This window comes from Delphinapterus leucas, chromosome 2 (genome assembly GCF_059928025.1).
Source record: "Delphinapterus leucas isolate spDelLeu-1000000601 "Yukka" chromosome 2, BTC_Dleu_Yukka2, whole genome shotgun sequence".
Lineage (NCBI taxonomy): Eukaryota > Metazoa > Chordata > Mammalia > Artiodactyla > Monodontidae > Delphinapterus > Delphinapterus leucas.
The window spans coordinates 13,597,111-13,624,819 of NC_143130.1; the positions used below are offsets into that span (position 1 = coordinate 13,597,111).

The 27,709-nt window shown below is 36.6% G+C and overlaps 1 protein-coding gene across 14 annotated transcripts in view; it reads right to left on the reverse strand.

The window, feature by feature from the left end:
• The window catches only part of MLLT10 (MLLT10 histone lysine methyltransferase DOT1L cofactor), a 253,478-nt gene that overhangs the window by 55,788 nt on the left and 169,981 nt on the right, over positions 1-27,709 (reverse strand). For 10 of the 14 annotated variants that reach the window (XR_002645563.3, XR_002645562.3, XM_022580469.3 and 7 more), the window contains 2 exons: positions 24,174-24,218; positions 23,293-23,325 (listed from right to left, as the gene is read on the reverse strand). The exons of 2 other annotated variants lie outside the window; for them this stretch is intronic. Coding sequence is in view for 10 of the 12 variants with exons in the window: in XM_022580469.3 (XP_022436177.1) it covers positions 23,293-23,325; positions 24,174-24,218 (78 nt within the window). In the remaining 2 variants the exon portion in view is untranslated. The remainder of the gene's footprint in view (positions 1-23,292; positions 23,326-24,173; positions 24,219-27,709) is intronic. 2 more of the 14 variants (XM_089906433.1, XM_022580472.3) reach the window with 1 other exon arrangement.

Below are 27,709 nucleotides of genomic sequence, written 5' to 3' on the forward strand. Positions count from 1 at the left end.
CAGACAAGCAAAAGCTAAGAGAATGCAGCACCACCAAACCAGCTCTACAACAAATGCTAAAGGAACTTCTCTAAGTGGGAAACACAGAGAAGAAAAGGACCTACAAAAACAAACCCAAAACTATTAAAAAAATGGTCACAGGAACATACATATTGATAATTGCCTTAAATGTGAACGGATTAAATGCCCCAACCAAAAGACACAGGCTTTCTGAATGGATACAAAAACAAGACCCATATATATGCTGTCTACAAGAGACCCACTTCAGACCTAGGGACACATACAGACTGAAAGTGAGGGGATGGAAAAAGATATTCCATGCAAATGGAAATCAAAAGAAAGCTGGAGTAGCAATACTCATATCAGGTAATATAGACTTTAAAATAAAGAATGTGGGCTTCCCCAGTGGCGCAGGGGTTGAGAGTCTGCCTGCCGATGCAGGGGACACCGTTTCGTGCCCCGGTCAGGGAAGATCCCACATGCCGCGGAGCGGGCTCGCTGAGCCTATGCTCTGCAATGGGAGAGGCCACAACAGTGAGGGGCCCACGTACTGCAAAAAAAATAAAAATAAAAAAAATAAAGAATGTTACAAGAGACAAGGAAGGACACTACATAATGATCAAGGGATCAAACCAAGAAGAAGATATAACAATGATAAATATATATGCACCCAACATAGGAGCACATCAATACATAAGGCAACTGCTAACAGCTATAAAAGAGGAAATCAACAGTAACACAGTAACAGTGGGGGACTTTAACACCTCACTTACACCAATGGACAGATCATCCAAAATGAAAATAAATAAGGAAACACAAGCTTTAAATGACACAATAGAACAGATAGATTTAATTGATATTTATAGGACATTCCATCCAAAAACAGCAGATTACACTTCCTTCTCAAGTGGGCATGGAACATTCTCCAGGATAGATCACATCTTGGGTCACAAATCAAGCCTCAGTAAATTTAATAAAACTGAAATCATATCAAGCATCTTTTCTGACCACAACCCTATGAGATTAGAAATGAATTACAGGGGAAAAAAAGTAAAAAACACAAACACATGGAGGCTAAACAATACGTTACTAAATAACCAAGAGATCACTGAAGCACTCAACTTAGAGACAAATGACAATCAAAACACAGTGATCCAAAACCTATGGTATGCAGCAACAGCAGTTCTAAGAGGGAAGTTTATAGCTATACAAGCCTACCTCAAGAAACAAGAAACATCTCAAATAAACAATCTAACCTTACAACTAAAGGAATTAGAGAAAGAAGAACAAATAAAACCCAAAGTTAGCAGAAGGAAAGAAATCATAAAGACCAGAGCAGAAATAAATGAAATAGAAACAAAAAAACAATAGCAAATATCAATAAAACTAAAAGCTGGTGCTTTGAGAAGATAGACAAAATTGATAAACCATTAGCCAGACTCATCAAGAAAAAGAGGGAGAGGACTCAAATCAAAAAATTAGAAATGACAAAGGAGAAGTTACAACAGACACCGCAGAAATACAAAGCATCCTAAGAGACTACTACAAGCAACTCTATGCCAATAAAATGGACAACCTGGAAGAAATGGACAAATTCTTAGAAAGGTGTAACCTTCTAAGACTGAACCAGGAAGAAACAGAAAATATGAACAGACCTATCACAAGTAATGAAATTGAAACTGTGATTAAGAATCTTCCAACAAACAAAAGTCCAGGACCAGATGGCTTCACAGGTGAATTCCATCAAACATTTAGAGAAAAGCTAACACCCATCCTTCTCAAACTCTTCCAAAAAATTGCAGAGGAAGGAACACTCCCAAACTCATTCTATGAGGCCACCATCACCCTGATACCAAAACCAGACAAACATACTACAAAAAAAGAAAATTACAGGCCAATATCACTGATGAATATAGATGCAAAAATCCTCAACAAAATACTGGCAAACAGAATCCAACGACACATTAAAAGGATCATACACCATGATCATGTGGGATTTATCCCAGGGATGCAAGGATTCTTCAATATATGCAAATCAATCAATGTGATACACCATATTAACAAATTTAAGAATAAAAACCACGTGATCATCTCAATAGATGCAGAAAAAGCTTTTGACAAAATGCAACACCCATTTATGATAAAAACTCTCCAGAAAGTGGGCAGAGAGGGAACCTACCTCAACATAATAAAGGCCATATACAACAAACTCACAGCAAACATCATTCTCAATGGTGAAAAACTGAAACCATTTCCTCTAAGATCAGGAATGAGACAAGGATGTCCACTCTCACCACTATTATTCAACATTGCTTTGGAAGTCCTAGCCGCAGCAATCAGAGAAGAAAAAGAAATAAAAGGAATACAAATTGGAAAAGAAGAAATAAAACTGTCACTGTTTGCAGATGCCATGATAGTATACATAGAGAATCCTAAAAATGCCACCAGAAAACTACTAGAGCTAATCAATGTATTTGGTAAAGTTGCAGGATACAACATTAATGCACAGAAATCACTTGCATTCCTATATACTAATGATGAAAAATCTGGAAGAGAATTTATGGAAACACTCCCATTTACCATTGCAACAAAAAGAATAAAATACCTAGGAATAAACCTACCTAGGGAGACAAAAGACCTGTATGCAGAAAACTATGAGACACTGATGAAAGAAATTAAAAATGATACCAACAGATGGAGAGATATACCATGTTCTTGGATAGGAAGAATCAATATTGTGAAAATGACTATACTACCCAAAGCAATCTACAGATTCAATGCAATCCCTGCCAAATTACCAATGCCATTTTTTACGGAACTAGAACAAATCATCTCAAAATCTGTATGGAGACACAAAAGTTCCTGAATAGCCAAAGCAGTCTTGAGGGAAAACAACAGAGCTGGAGGAATCAGACTCCCTGGCTTCAGGCTATACTACAAAGCTACAGTAATCAAGACAATATGGTACTGGCACAAAAACAGAAACATAGATCAATGGAACAAGATAGAAAGCCCAGAGATAAACCCACACACATATGGTCAACTAATCTATGTCAAAGGAGGCAAAGATACACAATGGAGAAAAGACTGTCTCTTCAATAAATGGTGCTGGGAAAACTAAACAGCTACATGTAAAAGAATGAAATTAGAACACTCCCTAACACCATACACAAAAATAAACTGAAAATGGATTCAAGACCTAAATGTAAGACCGGACACTATAAAACTCTTAGAGGAAAACATAAGAAGAACACTCTTTGACATAAATCACAGCAAGATCTTTTTTGATCCACCTCCTACAGTAATGGAAATAAAAACAAAAATAAACAAATGGGACCTAATGAAAGTTCAAAGCTTTTGCACAGCAAAGGAAACCACAGACAAGACGAAAAGACAGCCCTCAGAATGGGAGAAAATATTTGCAAATGAATCAACAAAGGATTAATCTCCAGAATATATAAACAGCTCATGCAGCTCAATATTAAAGAAACAAACAACCCAATCAAAAAATGGGCAGAAGACCTCAATAGACATTTCTCCAAAGAAGACATACAGATGGCCAAGAAGCACATGAAAAGCTGCTCAACATCACTAATTATTAGAGAAATGCAAATCAAAACTACGAGGTATCACCTCACACCACTTAGAATGGGCATCATCAGAAAATCTACAAACAACAAATGCTGGAGAGGGTGTGGAGAAAAGGGAACCCTCTTGCACTGTTGGTGGGAATGTAAATTGATACAGCCACTATGGAGAACAGTATGGAGGTTCCTTTAAAAAACTAAAAATAGAATTACCATATGATCCAGCAATCCCACCACTGGGCATATACCCAGAGAAAACCATAATTCAAAGACACATGCACCCCAATGTTCACTGCAGCACTGTTTACAATAGCCAGGTCATGGAAGCAACCTAAATGCCCATTGACAGAGGAATGGATAAAGAAGTCGTGGTACATATATACAATGGAATATTACTCAGCCATAAAAAGGAACGAAACTGAGTCATTTGTTGAGATGTGGATGGATCTAGAGACTGTCATACAGAGTGAAGTTAAGTTAGAAAAACAACTATCGTATATTAATGCATATATATGGAACCTAGAAAAATGGTACAGATGAACCAGTTTGCGGGGCAGAAACTGAGACACAGATGTAGGGAACCAACTTATGGACACCAAGGGGGGAAAACCACGGTGGGGTGGGAATGGTGGTGTGCTGAATTGGGCGACTGGGATTGACATGTATACACTGATGTGTATAAAATTGATAACTAATAGGAACCTGCAGTATATAAAAACAAACAGAAAAAAACAACTAATATTAAACTTTCTTTCGAGTATTTGTATGGAAATATGTTAATATAAATGTTCAGACATTACATGAAATTTCTAAAAATCTTATATGTTCTGTTATAATGTTGTAAGTCATAATTCTAGCTATTACTTTAAAATCTGTATCTCAGAAATAACAAAATTTCCTTGTCAACTGCATTATTATGAACTTTCATCAAATCTTTCACCGTGGTCATTTTTAAGTCTTTTGTCATTTACAGACAGTTCTGGGTGTACTCTGATGCTTTCGCAAATATGTTCCTATAACAGGGTTTCATCTTCAAGGAAGTCATGGAAAAGACTCTGACAAGTACAGGTTTCTGGTAACTGACTATACTGCTGAACTGAATGAATAAGCATTTTCACAACTCTAATGGAAAACTGATGAATTCATGAAAGTTCTAACAAAAGATCAAGATAAAAAAAATTAATTACATGGGACTGAGTGAACTGATGAGGATGATTATAATTTTTATGACTTTCTGTTTGAATAAAAAAAAAATCCCACAAGGACTCAGAGGCAAAAAATACACAAATCAATTCTCACTGCAAAGTAAAGGAGCGGTTACAGTGGAGGATTACTGGAATGAATGTCAATATTATGAGTGTGTTTCATGTTTGGTAATTGCTGTCATTGTTGCTTTTCTTGTGGTCATCCATTAAAATATATATATATATATATGTGGTCAGTTTAATGAAGGAGAGTACTTCACTAAGAAGAGATAAGACACACATAAATCAGTATCAATCATAAACCTAGATGAGAAACATGAAGTTCATTACACAGTGATTTTTTTGTTCTGTTTCTTTAGCTTAAGGAAGTTAAAAGAAAGGTTTAATAGGAAAAGAAAAATTGCCAATTAAAATGAAGAACGTAATCTTATTAGGTGTGGCAGCTATTAAAACAATTTGCCATTCTTCATTAAAATGTTTTGTGATTTAATTGAAAACATAAGGACTTCCCTGGTGGTCCAATCGGTAAGACTCTGTGCTCCAAATGCAGGGGGCCCGGATTCGATCCCTGGTCGGGGAACTAGATCCCGCATGCATGCTGCAAGTAAAGAGTTCGCGTGCAGCAACTAAAGTCCACACGCCGCAACTAAGAAGTCCGCATGCTGCAATGAAGACCCCACATGCAGCAACTACGACCCGGCATGGAATGAATGAATATAATGACCATATTCAATTTTAGAAAATGAAGACAAGGAAAAAACTACTCTCAAATCTATAACATAAATCTTTAACATATCCACTATGATAATTTTGTCTAACATTTTATTCTGTAATTACTCATTTACATTTCTGACTCTTCCAACTAGAATCTGAGCACCAAGAAAACAAGCATCATATTGAATCAACAGCCCTTTACCATATAATTATTATTTATGCATAATAATATACAATTTGTTGTTCTGGGTTTGGTGTCTGGGAAAATATATCCTGGATATATTTTCAAGTTACTTAGGTGAACTTCCTAAATAAAACTTGATAATCAAATCCAGGAGATACTACAAGAAATAGGAGTATAATTTTCACATTCCCAGTACTTCCACTTTTTTTGTTATGATAAATCTATCTGTAAGTCTAGCTTTTTCACATGTTGTACCATTTCCTTAGAATAGTAATCGCTTCTACTTAGTCCTTCTAAATCTCCCCAAGAAGCACTTCACAATAGTCCATGTATTTCTTTTTTTTTTTTTTTTTGCGGTACGCGGGCCTCTCACTGCCGTGGGCTCTCCCGTTGCGGAGCACAGGCTCCGGACGCGCAGGCTCAGCAGCCATGGCTCACGGGCCCAGCCGCTCCACGGCATGTGGGATCTTCCCGGACCGGGGCACGAACTTGTGTCCCCTGCGTCGGCAGGCAGACTCTCAACCACTGCGCCACCAGGGAAGCCCCCATGTATTTCTTTGATATGTCTAAATTTCCCAATAATGTGTCCAGATGAAGATTGTTTGTTTCTTTATGACTGCGTTGGGTCTTCGTTGCTGTGCACAGGCTTTCTCTAGTTGCGGTGTGCAGGCTTCTCATTGAGGTGGCTTCTCTTGTTGCGGAGCACAGGCTCTAGGCGCGCAGGCTCAGTAGTTGTGGCACACGGGCTCAGTAGTTGTGGCTCGCGGGCTCTAGAGCGCAGGCTCAGTAGTTGTGGCACACTGGGCTTAGTTGCTCCGTGGCATGTGGGATCTTCCCGGACAAGGGCTCGAACCTGTGTCCCCTGCATTGGCAGGCGGTTTCTTAACCACTGTGCCACCAGGGAAGCCCTCCTTCACTCTTTTCTTTGACACTTCATGGGCTGTTTCAATCTAAGACCTCATTTTTTTTTTTTTTTAAAGGAAATTTACCTCCATTATTTCTTCAGGTTATTTTCCTCTTCTCCATCTTTCTCTCTCCACCTTTCTGGGGCTCCTGTTATCTGTATTCTACTTCTATCCTCCATATGATATTGTTTTCATTTTTTATATATAGATCCTCTCTGCCTTTCTAGGGATTTCCTTAATCTGAACTTTCCATTAATTATTTTCTTCCTTGGCTATATTTATCCCATATATTGCATTCTTTACTTCAACCATTAAAATAGTCTTCCATACCTAAAATTTCTACTTCTTTCCGTTTATAATATTTTCTTTGTTTCAAATTATTTTCCCTTATGTATTTATATGTTTATTACACTGATTTGTTTCCTCTCCAAAGTTGATTTAAGGACTGATCTGGGTAGAAGATCAGATTTTTAGTCTCCTAAATCTTGACACATGCAGAAACAACTTTCAATGTAAGTTTCCTAATACACTTTTGAATAAAAATATTAGTTGCACCTAATATTACAGGCATCCTGGAGAGAAATCTGAGAAACATAATTCCAAATACTGAGTTGTTATTATATAAATATACTATTCTGTCAGAAATAGGTATATACATAAATCTAGATATCCTGAAATAAAATGACCCTATGAATGTGAAACAAGTAATATCGGCCATCTATAGAAACAGCTCACCATAAGACATGGTCTATAACTCCAGGTTTAATCAAGGTGATTGGGACAGATTTTCAGAAAACACATGACCTGACATTAATGTAAAAGGAAGCTACAAAGCAATGAACTGCGTTATAAAGAGCGAAAAAAGAATGTTATCAAGATGGTGACAGTCTTTAAACATAATCTAACTCCTTATTCTTGTAGCAGATTCACTAAGCAAGTAACTTCCCAATTATGATGTGTTTCCCAAGATTATTTTAAGGAAGAATAAGACAAGCAACATTTGGCATTCTTGACAGTTTATGTTTTTATCATTAATGATTAAATAACATTCTTTCCTACCTTCATTTCTGAGATAGTGTCTTGGGTCAGCCCACCTGACCAACTCTAGGTATACTGACAAAACCAAAAGGAGTCTAGTATATTACAATAATATGTGAAAGAGGTTAAGTAAGGATCTGAACCAACCCATGGCCATGAAGAAGATGGAGTCTGAAAATAATAAAGAAATCACATATAAAAGTCATATCTAGGAAGCTTCAAATTAATTAATTAGAAAAAATATTTAAAGGGTACCGCTTGGTGACTGATTCAGTTAGGCGAAGGCGGAGAATACAATGAGAGACAGACAGACACATTTTTGACAAAAGGAGAGGAGGTAACTTCTCCGGAGACAGTATTACAAAAGAAAATACTGCAGCTCAGAACCATAATCTTTACATATATAGGTATCATTATTTGTTACTCATACAATCATTAAAACATTATTCTGAAGTACACTAAAAGGATACCACTTTTGTAGTAAACACATTCAAGTTACTACACATACCTGAAAGTAACAATCATTTCTTTTGGAGGGAAAAGGCTACTTTTAAAATTTCTACTAATTTAAACATGCATTAATCCAAAATTATGAATACTGTGGGGTTTTTTACATTGAATGTTTCTACTTGTTTTCTACTTGTTCACTTGATCTCTTCCCATCTGTCCACATTCTTTGGTCCATCAAACATTCTTCTCTTATGTCTTGATCCTTGATCTTTCTAGAGTCTTCCTTTCCACCCTGACTTTCCTATCTTAAAATAAACCTGATCCAACCTTTCTTCTTCTTCTCTATCAATATTTCTCAGCCTTGACCAATCTTGGAGTTTTAGTTATTTACCCCTATGTGGAGGACTACTATCAATACTCCTTCATGCGCAAACTCATCTATCCATTTGCATGCTAAACGTCCCTACCTAAATACCTTGTTAGTAAATGAATACCCATCCTTCCCAAGCTCCTGCCATTCGGTTCATTGACAATTACTACCAGTTCCCTCCTGGGTAATATATGTCCCATCAGTCTGACTTCATTATTCTCATTCAGGAACTCAATACATTTGGCTACATTATATTAAAAATCTAATTGGTTTCTCTGTTCCAGCATTAGCTCCTGTTAATCTTTTTATATGCTACAGCCAGATGAACCTTCCTAAACAACAGGTTTTATCTTTTTTTCCCAGCTCAAACACTAACTACTCTCAACCCTTTGGCCTAGTATCTAAGGGTGTTATTTTTCTTAATTCATATCAAATAGCAGTATCACCATCACTTTACACAGCCTGCTTATTCTTTTTTTTTTTTTTTTTTTTTTTGCGGTACACGGGCCTCTCACTGCCGTGGCCTCTCCCGTTGCGGAGCACAGGCTCCGGATGTGCAGGCTCAGAGGCCATGGCTCACGGGCCCAGCCGCTCCGCGGCATGTGGGATCTTCCCGGACCGGGGCACGAACCCGTGTCCCCTGCATCGGCAGGCGGACTCTCAACCACTGTGCCACCAGGGAAGCCCCTGTGTATTCTCATTTATGTGCCACTGCTTGTGCTGGTTTGTATTCCTGGGATTAGGAGTCTAGCCCTGATCCCTATTCTCCATATAGCTAAATTCTACATGCTCTTTAAGCATCAGGTAAAATGTTACATTCTCTGGACATCTCCTTCCCTCAGTTGAAAGTAATTTCCTCTGACCCTGAACTCTTATTATACTGTAGATCATTAAAGAAGTTAAAACTACGTATCTTGAAATTATTTACATACACATTTCTTTTCCTTTTAGATTTTATCTTTCCTAAAGGCAGGATCCATTTACTGTATATACTTATTTCTGCCAAAGCAACTAACCAGGATCTTAGATATAGAAAGAACTTAATACATACTTGTCAAGTGAAAAATAGTTTCAACACTCTTTAGAAGGAGTGCATCATATTGCAGATACAGCCTGCAAGATTCCTTTATTAATATGTGAAACTAAGGGTTTAAGGAGAGAGAAAGGGGTGGAGTAGATGCATACATTAATTGGTTAAGAGTAGTGGATTCAGAATACACATGCTCACTCTCAAACTATTCCAGAAGTATTAGAGACACATTACAGAATTAGAGAATTATTATAAATCATAGAATATGGTTCAGATTCTTCTTTCACTCAGTGAGAGAGAAGGGTCACAGATGTAGAAAGCGTTCTTAAAAAATCAAAGACTTGGGGCTTCCCTGGTGGCGCAGTGTTTGAGAGTCTGCCTGCCAATGCAGGGGACGCGGGTTCGTGCCCCAGTCCGGGAGGATCCCGCATGCCGCGGAGCGGCTGGGCTCGTGGGCCATGGCTGCTGGGCCTGCGCGTCCGGAGCCTGTGCTCCACAGCAGGAGAGGCCACAGCAGTGAGAGGCCCGCGTACAGCAAAAAAAAAAAAAAAAAAGAAAGAAAAGAAAGGAAAAAAAAATCGAAGACTTAAGGTGTCTAGACCCTGACAGGTAAATAGTTTAAGGAATCCTAAAACCCATCGTACCATGTCTTAATATAACAAATCCAAACAAGTACAACAATAAGAACATGATAAAATTCTTCATCCCACCAATCATCCAAAATTATGGAGAATTCCTTTCAGCTATCATTTCTGTGACTACAGATCTCTAATACTGCTTTATATGTGAAGTCTTCCAAGGTACATTAGGATTAATTTAACACTATTACCTTTAGAACCATGCCTGAGTTTGCTACATACCTATGAATTTAAGTTCCTGCTTTGTTAGTGTAGAATTGTCATCTCTGTCTAAAGAAAGGACACACTTTAATTTTGAATTTTTAATAACCAGTTCCTAAAAACTACCATGATAGACAAGTTGAGGAACTTAAGACATTATGAGGAGGAAAACTCAGTAGGGTTAAAGTCAAAAAGGGGGGAAGGGGAATTTTCAATCATTATAAATTTATTTTTCACTAAAATAAAAAGGTAGCATCCTAAATAAAGATATTATCAATGGCAGTACCATTTAATTAATTTAAAGCTCGGTGCTTTGTGACCACCTAGAGAGGTGGGATAGGGAGGGTGGGAGGGAGGGAGACGCAAGAGGGAAGAGATATGGGAACATATGTGTATGTATAACTGATTCACTTTGTTATTAAGCAGAAACTAACACACCATTGTAAAGCAATTATACTCCAATAAAGATGTTTAAAAAAAAAGAGCAACTTATTACCATTTCCAGCAGGGTAGAAGAAGGGTTGGGGATAGTGTCTGCTGCGTGTATGGAGAGGGATTTGGCCTGCTGAGATTTTATTTGGGTTTGTTTTGGATGAGAGGATAAATGGACAGACATGATCAGAAACTAGAGTTTAAGGGGAGCTGCCGGAGTACTGAGGGGATATAAATGATCAAGGACACACCTATAATATACTAAACACAAATCATATGTGCTAATAGCTTCTCATTTCAACAGCCAAGGAATCTAAATACCCTGAAAAAAAGTATTTGATTAGACATTTTTGACATTTGAAAGGTGATTTTTTCAAACAAATTTATATATCTTAGTGGAAATGTAATAGCCTTGGCATTTAAAAATGGACAGTGAATATTTGGGTCGACTTTTCAAATTAATAAATGCAATGTTCTTTAAAAAAAAAAGTAATTCTTATAAATTCATTTCCATTTATGCTAATTCCTTCACTCAATAAGAACTTTTCAGGGTCTTCTTCTCTTGGAGTTTCAATGAGATGCTTATAAATTCATTTCACTTTATAAGTACATGCATACTGAAAATGACTTTATCTCCCCAGTGGCTGATTCACCATCCAAATGTTAATATCCTTCTCTGTTTATCACTTAAGAGTCTCTGAAGGCTACCTTTCAGGAACTTAAAGAGATCCAAGAGACAAAGTAGCTTGGATGCTTTGAAATAGAAAAAGTCTTACTGTCTTATCTATAGTATATGTCTTATACTACTTAGCAAGGCTATATAGTAATCAGTCAAATTCCTTCCTACACAGGAACAAACATTGAAACAAACAGCAGCATTTGCTGTATCCTGGGACGTTAACAATTTATTGTGTAAAAATAACACACCAACTAATTGGGTAAGAAGGAAAAACAAGTCTATTGTGATTAAAAAGAAATTAGATCTAGAATAATCTAGATCCACTGTTCTCAATCACCACACTGTTCACAGAGACAGCTTCTGCCATCAGTAATGCCTCATTACACATAGTGAATCTTTTTTTTCTTTTGGCAGCGCCGAGCAGCATGTGGGATCCTAGTTCCCCAACTAGGGATGGAACCCACGTCCCCAGCACTGGAAGCTTGGAGTCCTAACCACTGCACCGCCAGGGAAGCCCCCACACAGTGACTCTCAAATGATTCACAGATGTACTACAGAACTGTTCTGTCTGAGAACTACTCATCTTTGTTCTTAAATCCCTACATCTCAATGCTTCCCTGAAATGAAAAGGGGACACATATGAAGAATAAAAATCTAGTTTCCTACGAACTATTTTGAAAAAACCTGGATAGGATCCCATATTTGAGGGAGAATGCTCACCCCCCAAATCAATTAGCATCCCTATTACTCTCAATCCTATAGGAGATATCTATGAATAACTGGTTGGCATTACTTTGCCGCCTCCATCAAGTGAGATGTGTTTGATGAGCGTGGCTGTGACAAATTCTGGGCGCCATAATTAAAGGGCATTCAACAGCGTAGGAAACGGGCACAGAAATCAATTAGCAATGTTACTGTGGTGAAAACAGATCCAAGCTCTCTAGCTACTTTTATCTTCTATTTCAAAGTTATATTAAAAGTGAGAACTGCCAAGACAAACAAATGAAGCAACTCCATTACTGCAGCAAAGAACCAAGTTCCTACTCTGACAGAAACAAGACTGCGTAAGGCAAAGTTTAATTCCTGAAGAAAATAAACACATTACAAAGAATATATAAAACCTATTCAAGGGCTGTGTAGTAACTGACGACAATTTATTCATTTAACATTAATGGAGAGTCTATTAGATGATGAACTAAATACCAATGAAATAAAGAAAAAACTCAATTCCTATGCTAAACAGCTTTATACTCCAGTGAGGAAGAAAAACTATGAACAAATAAATAAATTATTAAACCACCTAGAAAGCACTAGAGCAAAATCATACCTGAAATAGGATGATGAAAACCAGGCTGATGATGTGCTAGTTTTTAACTGGACTATGAAACTAAACTGTAATTCCTATATACATAGTACTTGTTTCATCATTATTATAAGAGTTTTAAATACACCTACCAAATGAAACAGAAATTAAACTTAGAGTTTAATAATATTGTGAAATCTAAATTCTCTTACTCAAGCTGGCTAGTTCCAAGGTACCACCATAAAGCAAAATGTTATGAAATACAAGGCACTTCACTTCATGGACATCTATTCAAAGTTTACAGCCCCCATACATTGTTTTCTAAAATAGTCAAATGACTATTTTGCCTTTCCAAATTGCCTTAAAAGTTTCAAACATTTACTAAAAGATTTTTACATTATATCTTTCTCCTATCTGTTCAGTTTTCTTTTTCCTCTGTTAGTACAATAATTTTATTTCTTCAACTCTTAAGTTTCCTAAATTTCTCTGATCACATAAAATTCATCCCACTGGGCCTATTTTTTACAAATATACTGGTGAAGTGTTTTCCTGAAAGTATTTTGCTTTGTATTGATGATATTCTTATTTCCTTATTGAGAAACACCAATTTCAACGTACAGCTGATTCATGTTGCTATACAACAGAAACTAACACAACATTGTAAAGCAACTATACTCCAATAAAAAAAATAAAAATACACACAATAAAGGGAAAAATTTATATGCATAAAAAAAAGTTTACGGAATATTTTACACACATTCAAAAAAACCGCCACCATTAAGTCCTAAGATCTGCCATGAGAAACACCAAGTCAAGATAGATGCTTAAAATTCAACATCTATGACTATTAAACATACAATATTTCCTTGGTTCTTATAGTTTCCAAAACAAGTCTCAGTGAAATTTTAATTTTATAAAGTTCTATATAATAAAACATTTTGAGATGTATCAGATACTAGAGAGTAAATAATGAAAGTAATCCAGTCTTCAACTTTTCAGAATTTCAACTTTCTAACGGAAGAGTTTATGGGTTTGTCTTTTTTTTTTAAGTTTCACAAATGTGCGACAAATATGACTAAGATATAGATCACAGAAACAAAAACAACTGTCCGGAGGAGCAGTAGAAATAGAATGAAGAAAATATTAGATTACTATGTACAAGAACCCAGAAGTGTTTTCTTTGTTTTTGTTTTTTAGTTAATAATTCTATCAAAAGACTTTGGAAAAAACTCTGTAGGAGATAAATCTATGCTTAGTTTTAAATTCTACCTTCATTCGTAAGGAAAGGAGGAAGGCCATACCAGCAGCAGACACACCCAAAGTCTATATCATAGATTTTGCAGAGAACAGTCTACCGGGAAACTATGAGTAGATTATACTGATGCAGCAAGAAGTGGGAGAGAAGAAATGAGACTGGAGAGGCAGGTCAGTGCCAGAAAAACTCCTTATGCCTTGCTAAACAATATGAATTTATCCCATTAATACCAGAAAATCCTTAAAGGATTTAAGTAAGACAGTGACATGGTCTGATCTGCATCTTTATTTATTAAAAAAATTTTTTTAATATTTATTTATTCATTCATTAATTTATTTTGGCTGCACCAGGTCTTAGTTGCGGCATGTAGTATCTTTAGTTGTGGCATGCAGACCTCTTAGTTGCGGGATGCACGTGGGATCTAGTTCCCTTACCAGGGATGGAACCTGGGCCCCCTGCATTGGGAGCCTGAAGTCTTACCCACTGGACCACCAGGGAAGTCCCTGATCTGCATCTTTACATAGACCCTAATAGATTCTGGTAACACCTAGAGAATGAGCTGGATAACAGAATAAAGGTTAAGAGGTTGCTGAAAGAGTTCATATAACAAATTACGTAGAATTGCCAAAGCAGGAGCAGTGGAAACATAAAGGAAAAGACAAGTTAAAGTGATGAATAACAGGAAAAACCTTTAAAAAAACAAATGGTGACAAATTAAACTCTTCCCTCTCATTTCTTTAAGTCCCTAGTATAACTCTGGTTTAGAACTTTTAATTCTTTTAATCTATCATATACAGATAAGGAACACCAGAGAAGAAGCAGGCTTAGAGTGGGAATGTAAGAAGAACTGAGGTTTATTACGTTGCTGGGAATGAGTCTGAAAATCAAGATAAAATTCTACACTGGAGGCAGAGATTTGGCAATCTAACGAATATAGATGACTGCTCAATCTGTAGGTATGAATAAGATAGCTTCCAACAGAATAGGCACAGAATGAGAAGTGAATAAGTAGAGAAGAGGATACTGGGAATAAAACAAGAGGTACACAAAGAAATCGTAAAAGATACTGTCAATACTCTCAGGAAGACATTGCTGTAAAGACCTACTTTCAAAAAAAGATCTGAAATAAATAATCTAACCTCCTATCTTAAGGAATCAGAAAAAGAAGAGCAAATAAAACTCAAAGGAAGCAGAAGGAAGAAAAAAATAAATAGCAGAAATACAATAAAGAACAGGAAAACTATTTTTAAAAAAAGAATGAAATCACAAGTTGGTTTAAAATAACAAAATGGCATATAAAGCAATTATACTCCAATTAAAAGAAAAGAATAAAATTGCTAAACTTCAGCTTAACTGACAAAGGAAAAAGGAAAAAGGACTCAAATATACTATAATCAGGAATAAAAGGGGATATTACTACCCATATTACCAAAAAAGTTTTTAAAGGATTATGAAGAGAATACTATGAATAACTGTATGCCAACAAATTTAAAAATCTAGATGAAATGGGCAAATTCTTAGAAACATCCAAACTACAAAAATTGATACAAGAAGATATAAATAGATTTTTCTCAAAAGAAAATATACAAATGGCCAAAAAGAACATGAAAAGATGCTAATTCATTAGTCATAAGGTAAATGCAAATTGAAACCACATTGAGATACCATTTCACACTCACTTGGATGGCTAGGGAAAAAAAAATAGAAAATAACAAGTCTTGGTGAGGATGTGGTGAAGTTAGAACCCTCATATACTACTGATAGAACCCTCATATACTACTAATGGAAATGTAAAGTAGTACAGCTGCTGTGGGAAATAGTTTGGCAGTTCCTCAAAAAGTTAAACAGGAGTTACCATAATGACCCAGCAATTCTATCCTAAGTATATACACAAGACAAATTAAAAAAATATGTTCACACAAAAACCTGTGTGAAAGTTCACAGCAGTTTCATACCAGTCAAGAAGTGGAAACAACCCAAATGTCCATCAACTGATGACTGGATAAACCAAATGTGGTGTATATTCATATAATGTGTATCATCAAGCCATAGGAAAAAGAATGAAGTGCTGATATGTACTACAACATAGACAAAACTTACGCTTAAATATGGAAAACATTATGCCAAGTAAAAGGAACCAGACACGAACTCCCTCTACATGTAGTGTCAACTCAACAAAAGGCAAATCCACAGAGACAGAAAGTATATTACTGATTGCCAGGGTATGGAGGGGGAGGGGAATATATTGGGATGTATGTGATTTATTTCCGGATTGATAAAAATGTTCTAGCATTAGGCTTCCCTGGTGGCGCACTGGTTAAGAATCCGCCGGCCAATGCAGGGGACACGGGTTCGAGCCCTGGTCTGGGAAGATCCCACATACCGCGGAGCAACTAAGCCCGTGTGCCACAACTACTGAGCCTGCGCTCTAGAGCCCGTGAGCCGCAATTACTGAAGCCCGTGTGCCACAACTACTGAAGCCCATGCGCCTAGAGCCCGTGCTCCACAACAAGAGAAGCCCACACACTGCAACAAAGAGTAGCCCCGCTCTCAGCAACTAAAGAAAACCCCCGTGCAGCAGCGATGACCCAATGCAGCCAAAAATTAAATAAATGAATAAAATAAAATAAATTTTTATTTATTTATGGCATTAGATAGTGGTTACAGTTGCACCACATTATGAATACAGTTGACCATGTACCAATATGGATTTGAACTGCATGGGTCCACTTACATGTGAATTTTTTTCAACAGTAAGTACTGCATTACTACATGATCCTTGGTTGGTTGAATCCATGGATGCAAAACTGACAATAGGGACGAAAGCTGTATACAAAGGGCCAACTATAAATTTTATCCAAATTTTTCTACATGTGAGGAGCGTCAGGGCCCCAACCCCTGAGTTATTCAAGGGCCAACTGTATACCAAAAACCTTTGAATTATACACTTTTAAATGGTTAAAACTGTAACTTTTATATTACATAAATTTTACTTCATTAAAAACTTTGGGGGGAAAAGATAAGATACTGGAGAAGTAGAACAAGAACCATTTACTCTGAAAAAGGATGAGAGAAGTATGAAAAAGAAATAAGGGGTGTAATTTTATACGTACATGCAAAACAATTAATTAAAGCAAAGGAATGATAAACAAAATTCAGGATAGTCATTAACCTTGGGGAATGCAATGGTGAAAAGCATGCACTATATTCAACAGTGCTGGTAACATTCTATTTCTTAAATTGGTGGTAGATTCCTGAGTGCTCATTTTATTAGTGTGGCCACATAACTTATACATATTGCTTTCAATGTATCAAATATTTCAGAATAAAAGCTGAAAAAGGATGTATGAAAATATGGCAAAATATTAACAGGTGTTATATTTGTAATAAATTCATAATCTCTGTACTTTTCTATAAATTTGAAGTATTTTATAATTTATAAAAAAGATAGAGGAGAATGCTATAATGGAATACAGAAAGCTTCAAAAGAGAATGGCCGGGCTTCCCTGGTGGCGCGGTGGTTGAGAGTCCACCTGCCGATGCAGGGAACGCCGGTTCGTGCCCTGGTCTGGGAAGATCCCACATGCCGCGGAGCGGCTGGGCCCGGGAGCCATGGCCGCTGAGCCTGCGCGTCCAGAGCCTGTGCTCCGCAAAGGGAGAGGCCACAACAGTGAGAGGCCCACGTATCACACACAAAAAAAGAGAATGGCCAACAATTTCTCTGAAATGAAATCAAGTAAGATAAAAACCTGTCTCCGGGAATTGGCAACCAGAACTGGTCACTAGTAATTTATGGGAAAAAAGCTAACAAAAAAGGTGCTAAAACCAAAACTATTCAAAAAATACATGTACTAATAAATCCTAACCCTGGAAATGATTTTAGTAACATCTTCTTAAAGTATGGCAGTTAGAATAATTGTGAGCAGACATGGTATACAGAATAATGCCCCCCCCACCTGTCCCCAAGGTGTCCATGCCTTAATGTCCAGAACCCGTGAATACGTTACCTTAAATAGCAAAAGGGACTACACAAATTTATCTAAGTTAAGGACCCAGAGATGCAGAGCTTATCCTGAATTGTCTGGGTGGGCCCAACCTAATCATAAGAGTTCTCATAAAGTGTATCTGAGAACCAGACGGACTGAAGCATTAGAGGGACTTCCCCATAATTGATGGCTCTGAAGATGGAGGATGGGGGCCACAAGGCAAGGAGAGCAGGCAGCCTCCCAAAACTGGAAAATATAAGGAAAGAGATCCTCCTCTAGAGATTTTGAAAAGGTTCAAAGCCTGCCAACACCTTAATTTTAACCCAGTGAGGTCCACGTCAGACTTCTACAGAACTGTAATAAATCTGTATTGCTTTAAGTTTGTGATAAGTTGTTAGAGCAACCATAAAAAACAAATACAGAAGAATAAAATGGAATGTAAATTCTTCTTTTTCTTTCCTCCCCCCAGAGACAAGTCTCACGGTTTTTATTGCTTGATACTCAATATAATGAAGAAGAAAAAAAATTTTAAGCTAACATTTGACACCTCACACCCATTAGGATGGTTACTATCAAAAAAAAAAAAAGCAAAAAAAATTTAGTGTTGGCAAGGATATTGAAAAATTGGAATCCTTGTATACTGTTGGTGGGAATTTTTAAAATGGTGCAGTCACCATGGAAACAGATTTTGAAAATTAAAAATATAAGTGTATATTGGGCTTCCCTGGTGGCACAGTGGTTGAGAGTCCGCCTGCCGATGCAGGGGACACAGGTTCGTGCCCTGGTCCAGAAAGATCCCACATGCCACGGAGAGGCTGGGCCTGTGAGCCACGGCCGCTGAGCCTGCGCATCCGTAGCCTGTGCTCTGCAACGGGAGAGGCCACAACAGTGAGAGGCCCGCGTACCACAAAAAAAAAATATATATATATATGTATATATATATAACTGTATAAAATAAATATGCTACAAAGATCTACTGTACAGCACAGGGATGTATAATAGCCAATAATGTATAATAACTTTAAATGGAGTATAATCTATAAACATTCTGAATCACTATGTTGTACACCTGAAACTAATATATTGTAAATCAACTATACCTCAATTAAAAAAAATTTTAAATATAACTACCATATGATCCAGCAATTGCACTTCTGGGTAAAATGGAGATTCGAAAAGATATCTGAACATCCATGTTCAAAGCAGCTTATTTGTAACAGCCAAAAGGTGAATGCAACCCAAGTGTCCCTTAACAGATAAATGGTAAGATGTGGTATATAATACAATGCAGTATTAATATTATTCAGCCTTAAAAAGGAAGGAAATTCTGACACATGCTATAACATGGATGCACCTTGAGGACATTATGCTAAGTGAAGTAAGTCAGTCACAAAAAGACAAATACTACATGATTCTAACTCACATGAGGTATCTAGAGTAGTTGAATTCATACAAACAAAGTAAAATGCTGGTTGTCAGGGGCTGGGGGGAGGGGGAAATGGGGAGCTGTTGTTTAATGACTATAGTTTCAGTTTTTGTAAAATTAAAAAATTCTGGAGATTGGGTGTACAACAATGTGAATGTATTAAACACTACTTAACTGTACACTTAAAAACGGTTAAAATGACAAATTTTATATTATGTGTATTTTACCACAATTAAAACCAAAAAAATGGAATACATTTGAAAAAGGAGAAAACACAAACACATGGATTTTTCCAACTAAGTCCAAGCAACTCTCCTTCAATCCTCCACAGGCTAAATATTACTTCACTAGGTGCCAATTCTACACTTGTCTTCGTAATTAAAAATATAAGTCCAGAGCAATTAGGCGAGAAAACAAAATAAAAGACATCGAATTGGAAGCGAAGATGTAAAACCGTCACTATTTGCAGATGACATGATACTATATATAGAAAACCCTACAGACTCCACAAAAGAAAATGTTAAACAAATAAACAAATTCAGTAAAGTTGCAGAATATAAAATCAATATACAAAATCAGTTGCATTTCTATACACTAATAACAAACTATCAGAAAGAGAAATTAATAAAACAATCCCACTAACAACTGCATCATAAAGAATAATACATAGGAATTAATTTAACCAAGGAGATGAAAGATCTCTACACTGAAAACTAAATGACATTAATGAAAGAAATTGAAGGCACAAACAATGGAAAGATATTCTGTAGTCACGGGTTGGAAGAATTAATATTGTTAAAATGTCCACACTACCCAAAGGAAGCCATAGATTCAGTGTACTCCATATGAAGATTCCAATGGCACTTTTCCGAGAAATAGAAAAAACAATCCCAAAATTTGTATGGAACCACAAAAGCCCCAAATAGACAAAGCAATTGTGAGAAAGAACAACAAACCTGGAGGCATCATGCTCCCTGATTTCAACTATATTACAAAGCTACAGTAGTCAAAACAGTATGGTACTGGCATAAAAGCAGACACATAGATCAACGGAACAGAATAGGGAGCCCAGAAATACACCCAAGCATATACGGTCAATTTGTGGCAAAAGAGACAAAACGGATTAAAGACTTGAATGTAAGACCTGAAACCATAAAACTCCTATAAGAAAACATAGGCAGTCAGCTCCTTGACATTGCTCTTGGTGATGATTTTTTGGACTTGATACCAAAAACAAAAATAAACAAGTGGTAATACATCAAAAATAAACAAGTGGTAAAAAGCTACCACAAAGCCAAGGAAACCATCAACAAAATGAAAAGGCAACCTACCAAAAGGGAGAAAATATCTGCAAATCATACACAGCTGACCCTTGAATATGGGTTTGAACTGCGCAAGTACACTTAATGTGTTTTTTTTTTTTTCAATAAACATAGTACCTGGAGCTTCCCTGGTGGCGCAGTGGTTGAGAGTCTGCCTACCGATGCAGGGGACACAGGTTCGCGCCCCAGTCCAGGAGGATCCCACATGCCGCGGAGCGGCTGGGCCCGTGAGCCATGGCCGCTGAGCCTGCGTGTCCGGAGCCTGTGCTCCGCAACGGGAGAGGCCACAACAGTGAGAGGCCCGCATACCACAAAAAAAAAAAAAAAAAACATAGTACCTGTATTTTCATTTTACAAATCTTTATATGTGGGGGAAAGTCTGTGTTCGCTTCTAAATCATAATGCGTGGAATCAAATGAACCAGGGTTTAAGTTTTGATTCTATCTAAACTGTTTCTGCTTCCTGCTTTGGGTGAGTCATTTGTCATTTCCTTTGTTTCTGAGGCGGAGAAAGCAGTACTTGATTTTCAACTGCTCAGGGGTCAGCACCCCAACCCCTAGTTGTTTCAACTGTTGAAGGGTCAATTGTATCTGATAAGGGGTTGATATCCAAAATACATAAAGAACTCCTATAATTCAAGAGGGAAACAAAATCCGATTAAAAACTGAGCAGAGGATCTGAAGAGACATTTTTTAAAAGAAGACACACAGATGGCCAACAGACATATGAAAAGATGCTTAACATCGCTAATCATCAGGGAAATGCAAATGAGAGTCACGAGATATCGCCTCACATCTGTTAGAATGGCTATTATCAAAAATACAAGAAATAAGTATCGGTGAGAATGTGGAGAAAAGGGAACCCTTGTTGGTGAGAATGTAAATTGGTGCAACCACTATTGGGAAACTGTTTGGAGGTTCCTTTAAAAAACAAAAATGTCCTACCATATGGATCCACTTCTGGGTATTTATTTGAAGGAGACAAAAGCACTAATTCAAAAAGATATATGTACCCCCAAGTTCGCTACAGCACTATTTACAATAGCCAAGACACGGAAACAACCTAAATGTCCATCAATGGATGGGATGGAATGCGTGATGGGGGTCAAATTTCCAGTTACAAAATAACCCAAGATTTTAAAGAAAACCTGTGTTCATTATATTAATCCCATGACATTAACTTCATTCACCAATGCAAAGAAACATGACAATTTGCCTGTTAAATTAATACAACCCAGTACTATGTAGTTAATAACGACAAAGGATTTAGGTGGCTCCCAACAGTATCTACTTCCTTTTTTACCCCAAATATACTCTTTTCAAACTTTCAGCATGCCTCCAAATTCTAATATTCCAAAATTAAAGAGCAAGTCTAAATTTACCTATGCAAACTGAAAATGATGTTTTATACTTTCCTATCAAAGAATGGTAACATATTTGGTTTATTCTTAAGAATGCTTCTAATCCCTTTTCCTCTCGATACCCAATATTCAAGAGTTCCTTTTTATCTGGAATATTTATTCTAAGAGTCTGCAGTTCCAGGTTACACAGGGAAGCAAGAGTTATTTTTAAAATGTACCCATTAATAAAATGCTCATTATGGGTTTCCCATCCCAACCACACTAGCCCTCAAATCAACACAGTGTCTATGCCTGTTCATTGTGCCATTAGTCTCTTGCTGGCTATAGATTTGTAAACACCTGACAATTTAATCCAAATGCAATGCAAAACGACTGCAAATTAAATTACATTAGCAAAATATGCAAGATTTCAGAAAGTTAATGAAAACGTGTTGGGAAAACTGCTTGGAATCATTTAAACAGTCTTGAACAAATAAGAGGTATGTCAGCTAATGACTAAAAAAGATAATCAACAAAGATGATACTAGATTCAAGAATTTTCTTTAAACAGCAAATAATTAAGGAAGGTTCTTGGAACTGAAGAAACTCCCTACCACTTTTGCAAAAGTAAACTCCATTATAATTATATCTTAAAAGTTAAAAAAAATGGTAGCATTTGCCTTATATTCTGATTTCAGAACCCAATCCTGCAAAAGATGCAAGTCCCTGTAAAAACCTGGCCTCAAATTAGACATAATGTAAAAGGTTATCTTATGTTTATTCACTAAATGGAATAGAGAGATAGAGATAGAATAATAAAACTATTATTATTATTTTAATCCTAAAAATAAAATTCACATTCCCAGTTGTGGAAGAAGCAGCAAATTCCTGATGTAGGTACCAATCACCAACTGCACTGGCAAGCCAGAGCTCATAAGAACTAGAAAAAACTATCTGCAAAAATAGGAAAATGACTTTCATAAAGGTACAACAACACTATCACCATTTTGCCTTACAAAGAGACAACAGAAGCCAAACTGATGAACTAAGTTGACCTATAATCCTCCTGCAGGCAATCCACAAAAAGTTTTCACTAAGGTGCTGAACAATTGATTCAGAGCTAGGTTTCACTTCATCAATGGAACATGCACGCTTTCAATTGGGATTCTCTACAAAAGGCAACCTTTGTAATAAATGAACCACCAGAGAAGATTCTAATAAAACTTACCATTGTGTATTGCATTCAGCAACTCTGAGAAAGCTTTTAAGTAAGGAAAAAAGGACTTCAGGTTAAGATCATTCTCAAATACACAAAAGAAATACATAGGCATAGGCTGCATCAGTATAATAAAATCTCAGTAAATCTACCTTGGATCATTGCTTAAATCATTAAAACTACAAGCTTGGCTCAGTCTTCACATGGTATAAATTTCTAGATACCGCATTTCACTTGCCAATATATTACCTACTAAATTTAAATAACATATCAGATATACTGTCATAATGATGACAAATCTCCTTAGTAATAAATAAAGCTGCTTTTAAAAAGACATTTAGTAGTCTAACTATGTAATGTCTTTCTGGCTGAAAGTCAGTATCTATAAGATGCAATTCTATACAGGTAAATCCGCCTTTGGTCACACTTAATAGTATTTATTGTAACGAAAAACCTCATTTTATCATCTAACCTGATCAAACATTCTCAATTCCTAGACTTTAGTATAATAGGCTCAAGATATGCAGAGGCCTAAGCAAAAAAGATATCTAATGCCAATATACAAATATTAACATTAAGATTAGTGAAAAACAAAAAACTGGAAATATTACTTCATTGGGGAACAGAAGTCACAATTCTACAATGGAAGCACCATATTAAAAGGTCAGCAATCAACAAAATTTGGTCACAATTTGACTCTAATATGGATCCTGAACACAGGACAAAGCAGCAAGTTAAGCTACCTTTGTAGGAGAAAGAAATCTATTCAATTAAGAACCAACTGCATTTGAGAAAATTAAAATTTAAAGGTTCAGAAGTGGCATAATATACTAGAAAAAGCACTAGAGTAGGAGTCAAAAAGTCTGGGTTACCAACCCAGTTATACAACTTACTAGTTGTTGGACAAGCTCCATCATGCCGATACTGCATGGAAATTTCTGTTGGGAGGGAGGAGAAAGGAAATCAGCAAAGAAGTTGCCAGTGAGTTAAGGGCAGAAAAGAAACAGGCCAGAAAAACAGGAAAACATTCACCTAAAAGTCTAGCTGAGCAGGGCAAACAGAAATGCAAGAACAGAAATTATGAGCCAGTAATTGGGACATAAGGGGTAGGAGGACCAAACATGATGGCATTCTCACAAATCTTAACAGGACAGTGTAGAAATGTGTGTGCATGCATATGTGTGCAACGAATGAGGAAAAGACAGAAGGGCTTACAAATGAATCTGTATAACAAGCATTTAAGAATAAATGGATTCACTTCTATGAGGAAGTACAGTTAGGCAATGAGATAAACTAATGTGCTTTATATAATTCATTAGATGAGAACAGTGTATCAAACACATTTGAATGCTATGTTCAATTAGAAATTACAATTTAAGTATGAAAATTATTTAGTTTATATCTGAGCAGAAATCCATTATGACTTACATAACAATAAAAAACTCATTAAACTACAGTCTGCTTACTTTCTTCTACCTTTCATTTTTGATGATGATAATGAATGAAAAGCCATTACTCTTATTCTTTTACTCCACCCAAATGAGGAGAACGAGCAGAGGGTGACATGAAGCAATAAAACACTGCTAAAAGCAAAATCTGCTCAGAAATGGGAAATAAATTTCCATATGACACTCCAAAGGAAAAGTAATCGATAAAACCAGTGCTAAGGCTTTGACTCAAAAGTCCTGGCCTGGGAACTCCCTGGCGGCCCAGTGGTTAAGACTCTGCACTTCCACTGCAGGAGGCAAGGGTTCGTTCCCTGGCTGGGGAACTAAGATCCTGCAAGCCGCCGCAGGAAGCCACAGGAATTCTCTGGCTATTACTTAACCAAAAACATGACTTCTAGGAACCATGTGCACAGCAGAGCCTTCCAGGCAACCATCACTCACACATCTACCTCAGAACTCAAGTCTAATCATGGGCCCACTCTGAATAACTTGAGATTAAGAAGAAAGACAAAGCAAGGTAGAGGAAGCCAGCACTCACTTGCAATCACTGTAATGTTAAAAGAACTTGACATTAGATACTGTTAAAAAATCAAACACTTAGGCCAGTTTAGTGTAAGTCCTTTCCAGATGACCCCTGACAATGAGTCATGGTGGGAGAATTTGTCACCTTAATGCTTCACTAACAAATGCAATACAAGTGAGATTTTAAAAGGCTATTAAAGAGATAGACATGTTACATTATAGAGAAATGGTAGTTGTTTGGAATGGTCCTAAAAAATAATCAAAGGACACTCATGCAGAAGGATTTTCTCAGTGGGGACAAAAAACTGGAATATGGCTATTCTGGCCTTTGATCTAGTACTTTTATAGAAAGACAGCCATGACATAGGGCCAGCAAATTTTCAGATCATCAAAAGCCAAAACAAAATCAGGGGATTTTCTAAGAAAGCAAATTCCAAGGTATATCCTGGTCTTAGCAGCATCCAATATCCTTTATGATTTTCGTTTATAACCCAATATAATCAATGTATATAAAATCATGAACCTGAGTCATTTAGATGTGAATTATGTTCACTAACTAACTACTCCTTCATCTACAATACTGTGTTAGTAACTCTACTCTCATGAGTTTATTAGATTAATATTTTATCTATATGATTCCCTTACCTGTTTACAGAATCAGTCTATTTCTAATTAAAATATTTTATCAAAAAAAGACTCCTCAGTTTCACTTTACCAACATAAGTAGATATGACATAAACAGGGATACATTTAACAAGTTCCCTTTCATAGTTACACAGGCTCAAGTTAAACTTTCATAACCTTCATATTTCAGGAGAAGCCAGAAGAAACTTCTATTGAGGCGATCTATTCATAGTAATAATTTGTCTTTGTGAAATCAGGAACAATTTAAGATTAAGTAGATAGTCTCACAACCAAAGGACTGCCTTTCCAGAATCTCCTTTTATAGCATGTATCACCACTAAAGAATTCCACCACTGAAATAGATTTCAGGTATCTTAACTGAGAAAGGTATAGAGGCATTCTATTAAAGAATTAGAGACTGAGTTTAAAAAACAAAAACAAAAAACAGGGAACCCTATACTTTGAAAGGACAGAGCGTGTCCAAAGAAAAGAAATTAACGTTAAACCACCATCATTTAACGAATACCAAACTTTTCTCAGAGAAAATAAAATGATGATTTTTGTGAAGAAAAAATGCTAACCTTCACTTTACTAAATCATAAACTCTCCTAATGTGGTTGAGATAAAAAGGAAAACAGGGACTTCCCTGGTGGTGCAGTGGTTAAGAATCCGCCTGCCAATGCAGGGGACACGGGTTTGAGCCCTGGTACAGGAAGATCCCACATGCCGCGGAGCAACTAAGCCCATGCGCCACGACTACTGAGCCTACGCTCTAGAGACAGAGAGCCACAACTACAGAAGCCCGTGCACCTAGAGCCCGCACACCACAACGAAGAGTAGCCCCCGCTTGCAGCAACTAGAGAAAGCCCGCGCATAGCAACGAAGACCCAACGCAGCCAAAAACAAACAAACAAATAAATAAAAGGAAAACAGAAAAGGACAAATACAGCACGTCAACTCTTCCAAAATATTCAATGTTTTCAACATCTTAATTTTCAATGTTTCAAAAGACCAGGTGCCTATTAAGAGCTCAAAAGAACATACGTAGGAAAGAATTCAATCAAAAGTTTAATATCTGTAAGCCAAAACTTACAACCTTTAGTAGCCACTTAAAACATTTTGTACAAGTCAGTATAAAACAGTAGGTCATTTATCAGGATGTACTGTGATTTAATAAAAATCTTACAATACAAACCCTTGATCAGACAAGTTTAGAGGTGTTTTCTGGGTTTCTATTCTGACTGGATCTAGGCCTCCTAGAATAAATATCTTGCTACATATGCTCTACTATAATTTGAACATGTCAGGAGAGAATTTTGATTACTCTAAAATTCTTTTAATAGTAAGTTGCCAGAATTAAGTCCAGAATGCTAATTCTAGGAGAAAGACCACTAGCCTCAAAGTTTGATTTCTTCAGCCTGGCAGTCAACTCTCCATAAACTCATCCTGCTCTATTTAATCAACATTACTTCTAACTATCCCACAAACACAAGCTTCTTGTTTCTATGAAGTTTACCCTTCAAATATACCTTTACTATCTTTTCTGATAATAATGTTGGCCTTCTTTTTCTGACTACTCCAAAGTACAATTCAAATTTCATCTTGTCCATGGTCTTTTCCAACTAATTATATATCCTAAAACTGGTCTGTAATACTATTGATACATGAAACGCTTTACAATAAATAATTTCACTTGCAATCTGGCAAAAACATTTGAAAGACAAGTACAAAATCACACAGGATACTACTAAACACATGATAACGTTCTCAGTGATTACTAATAGTATTCATTCTTTTTTTTGTTTTTTAATGTTTAGCATTTATTATGGTCAAAG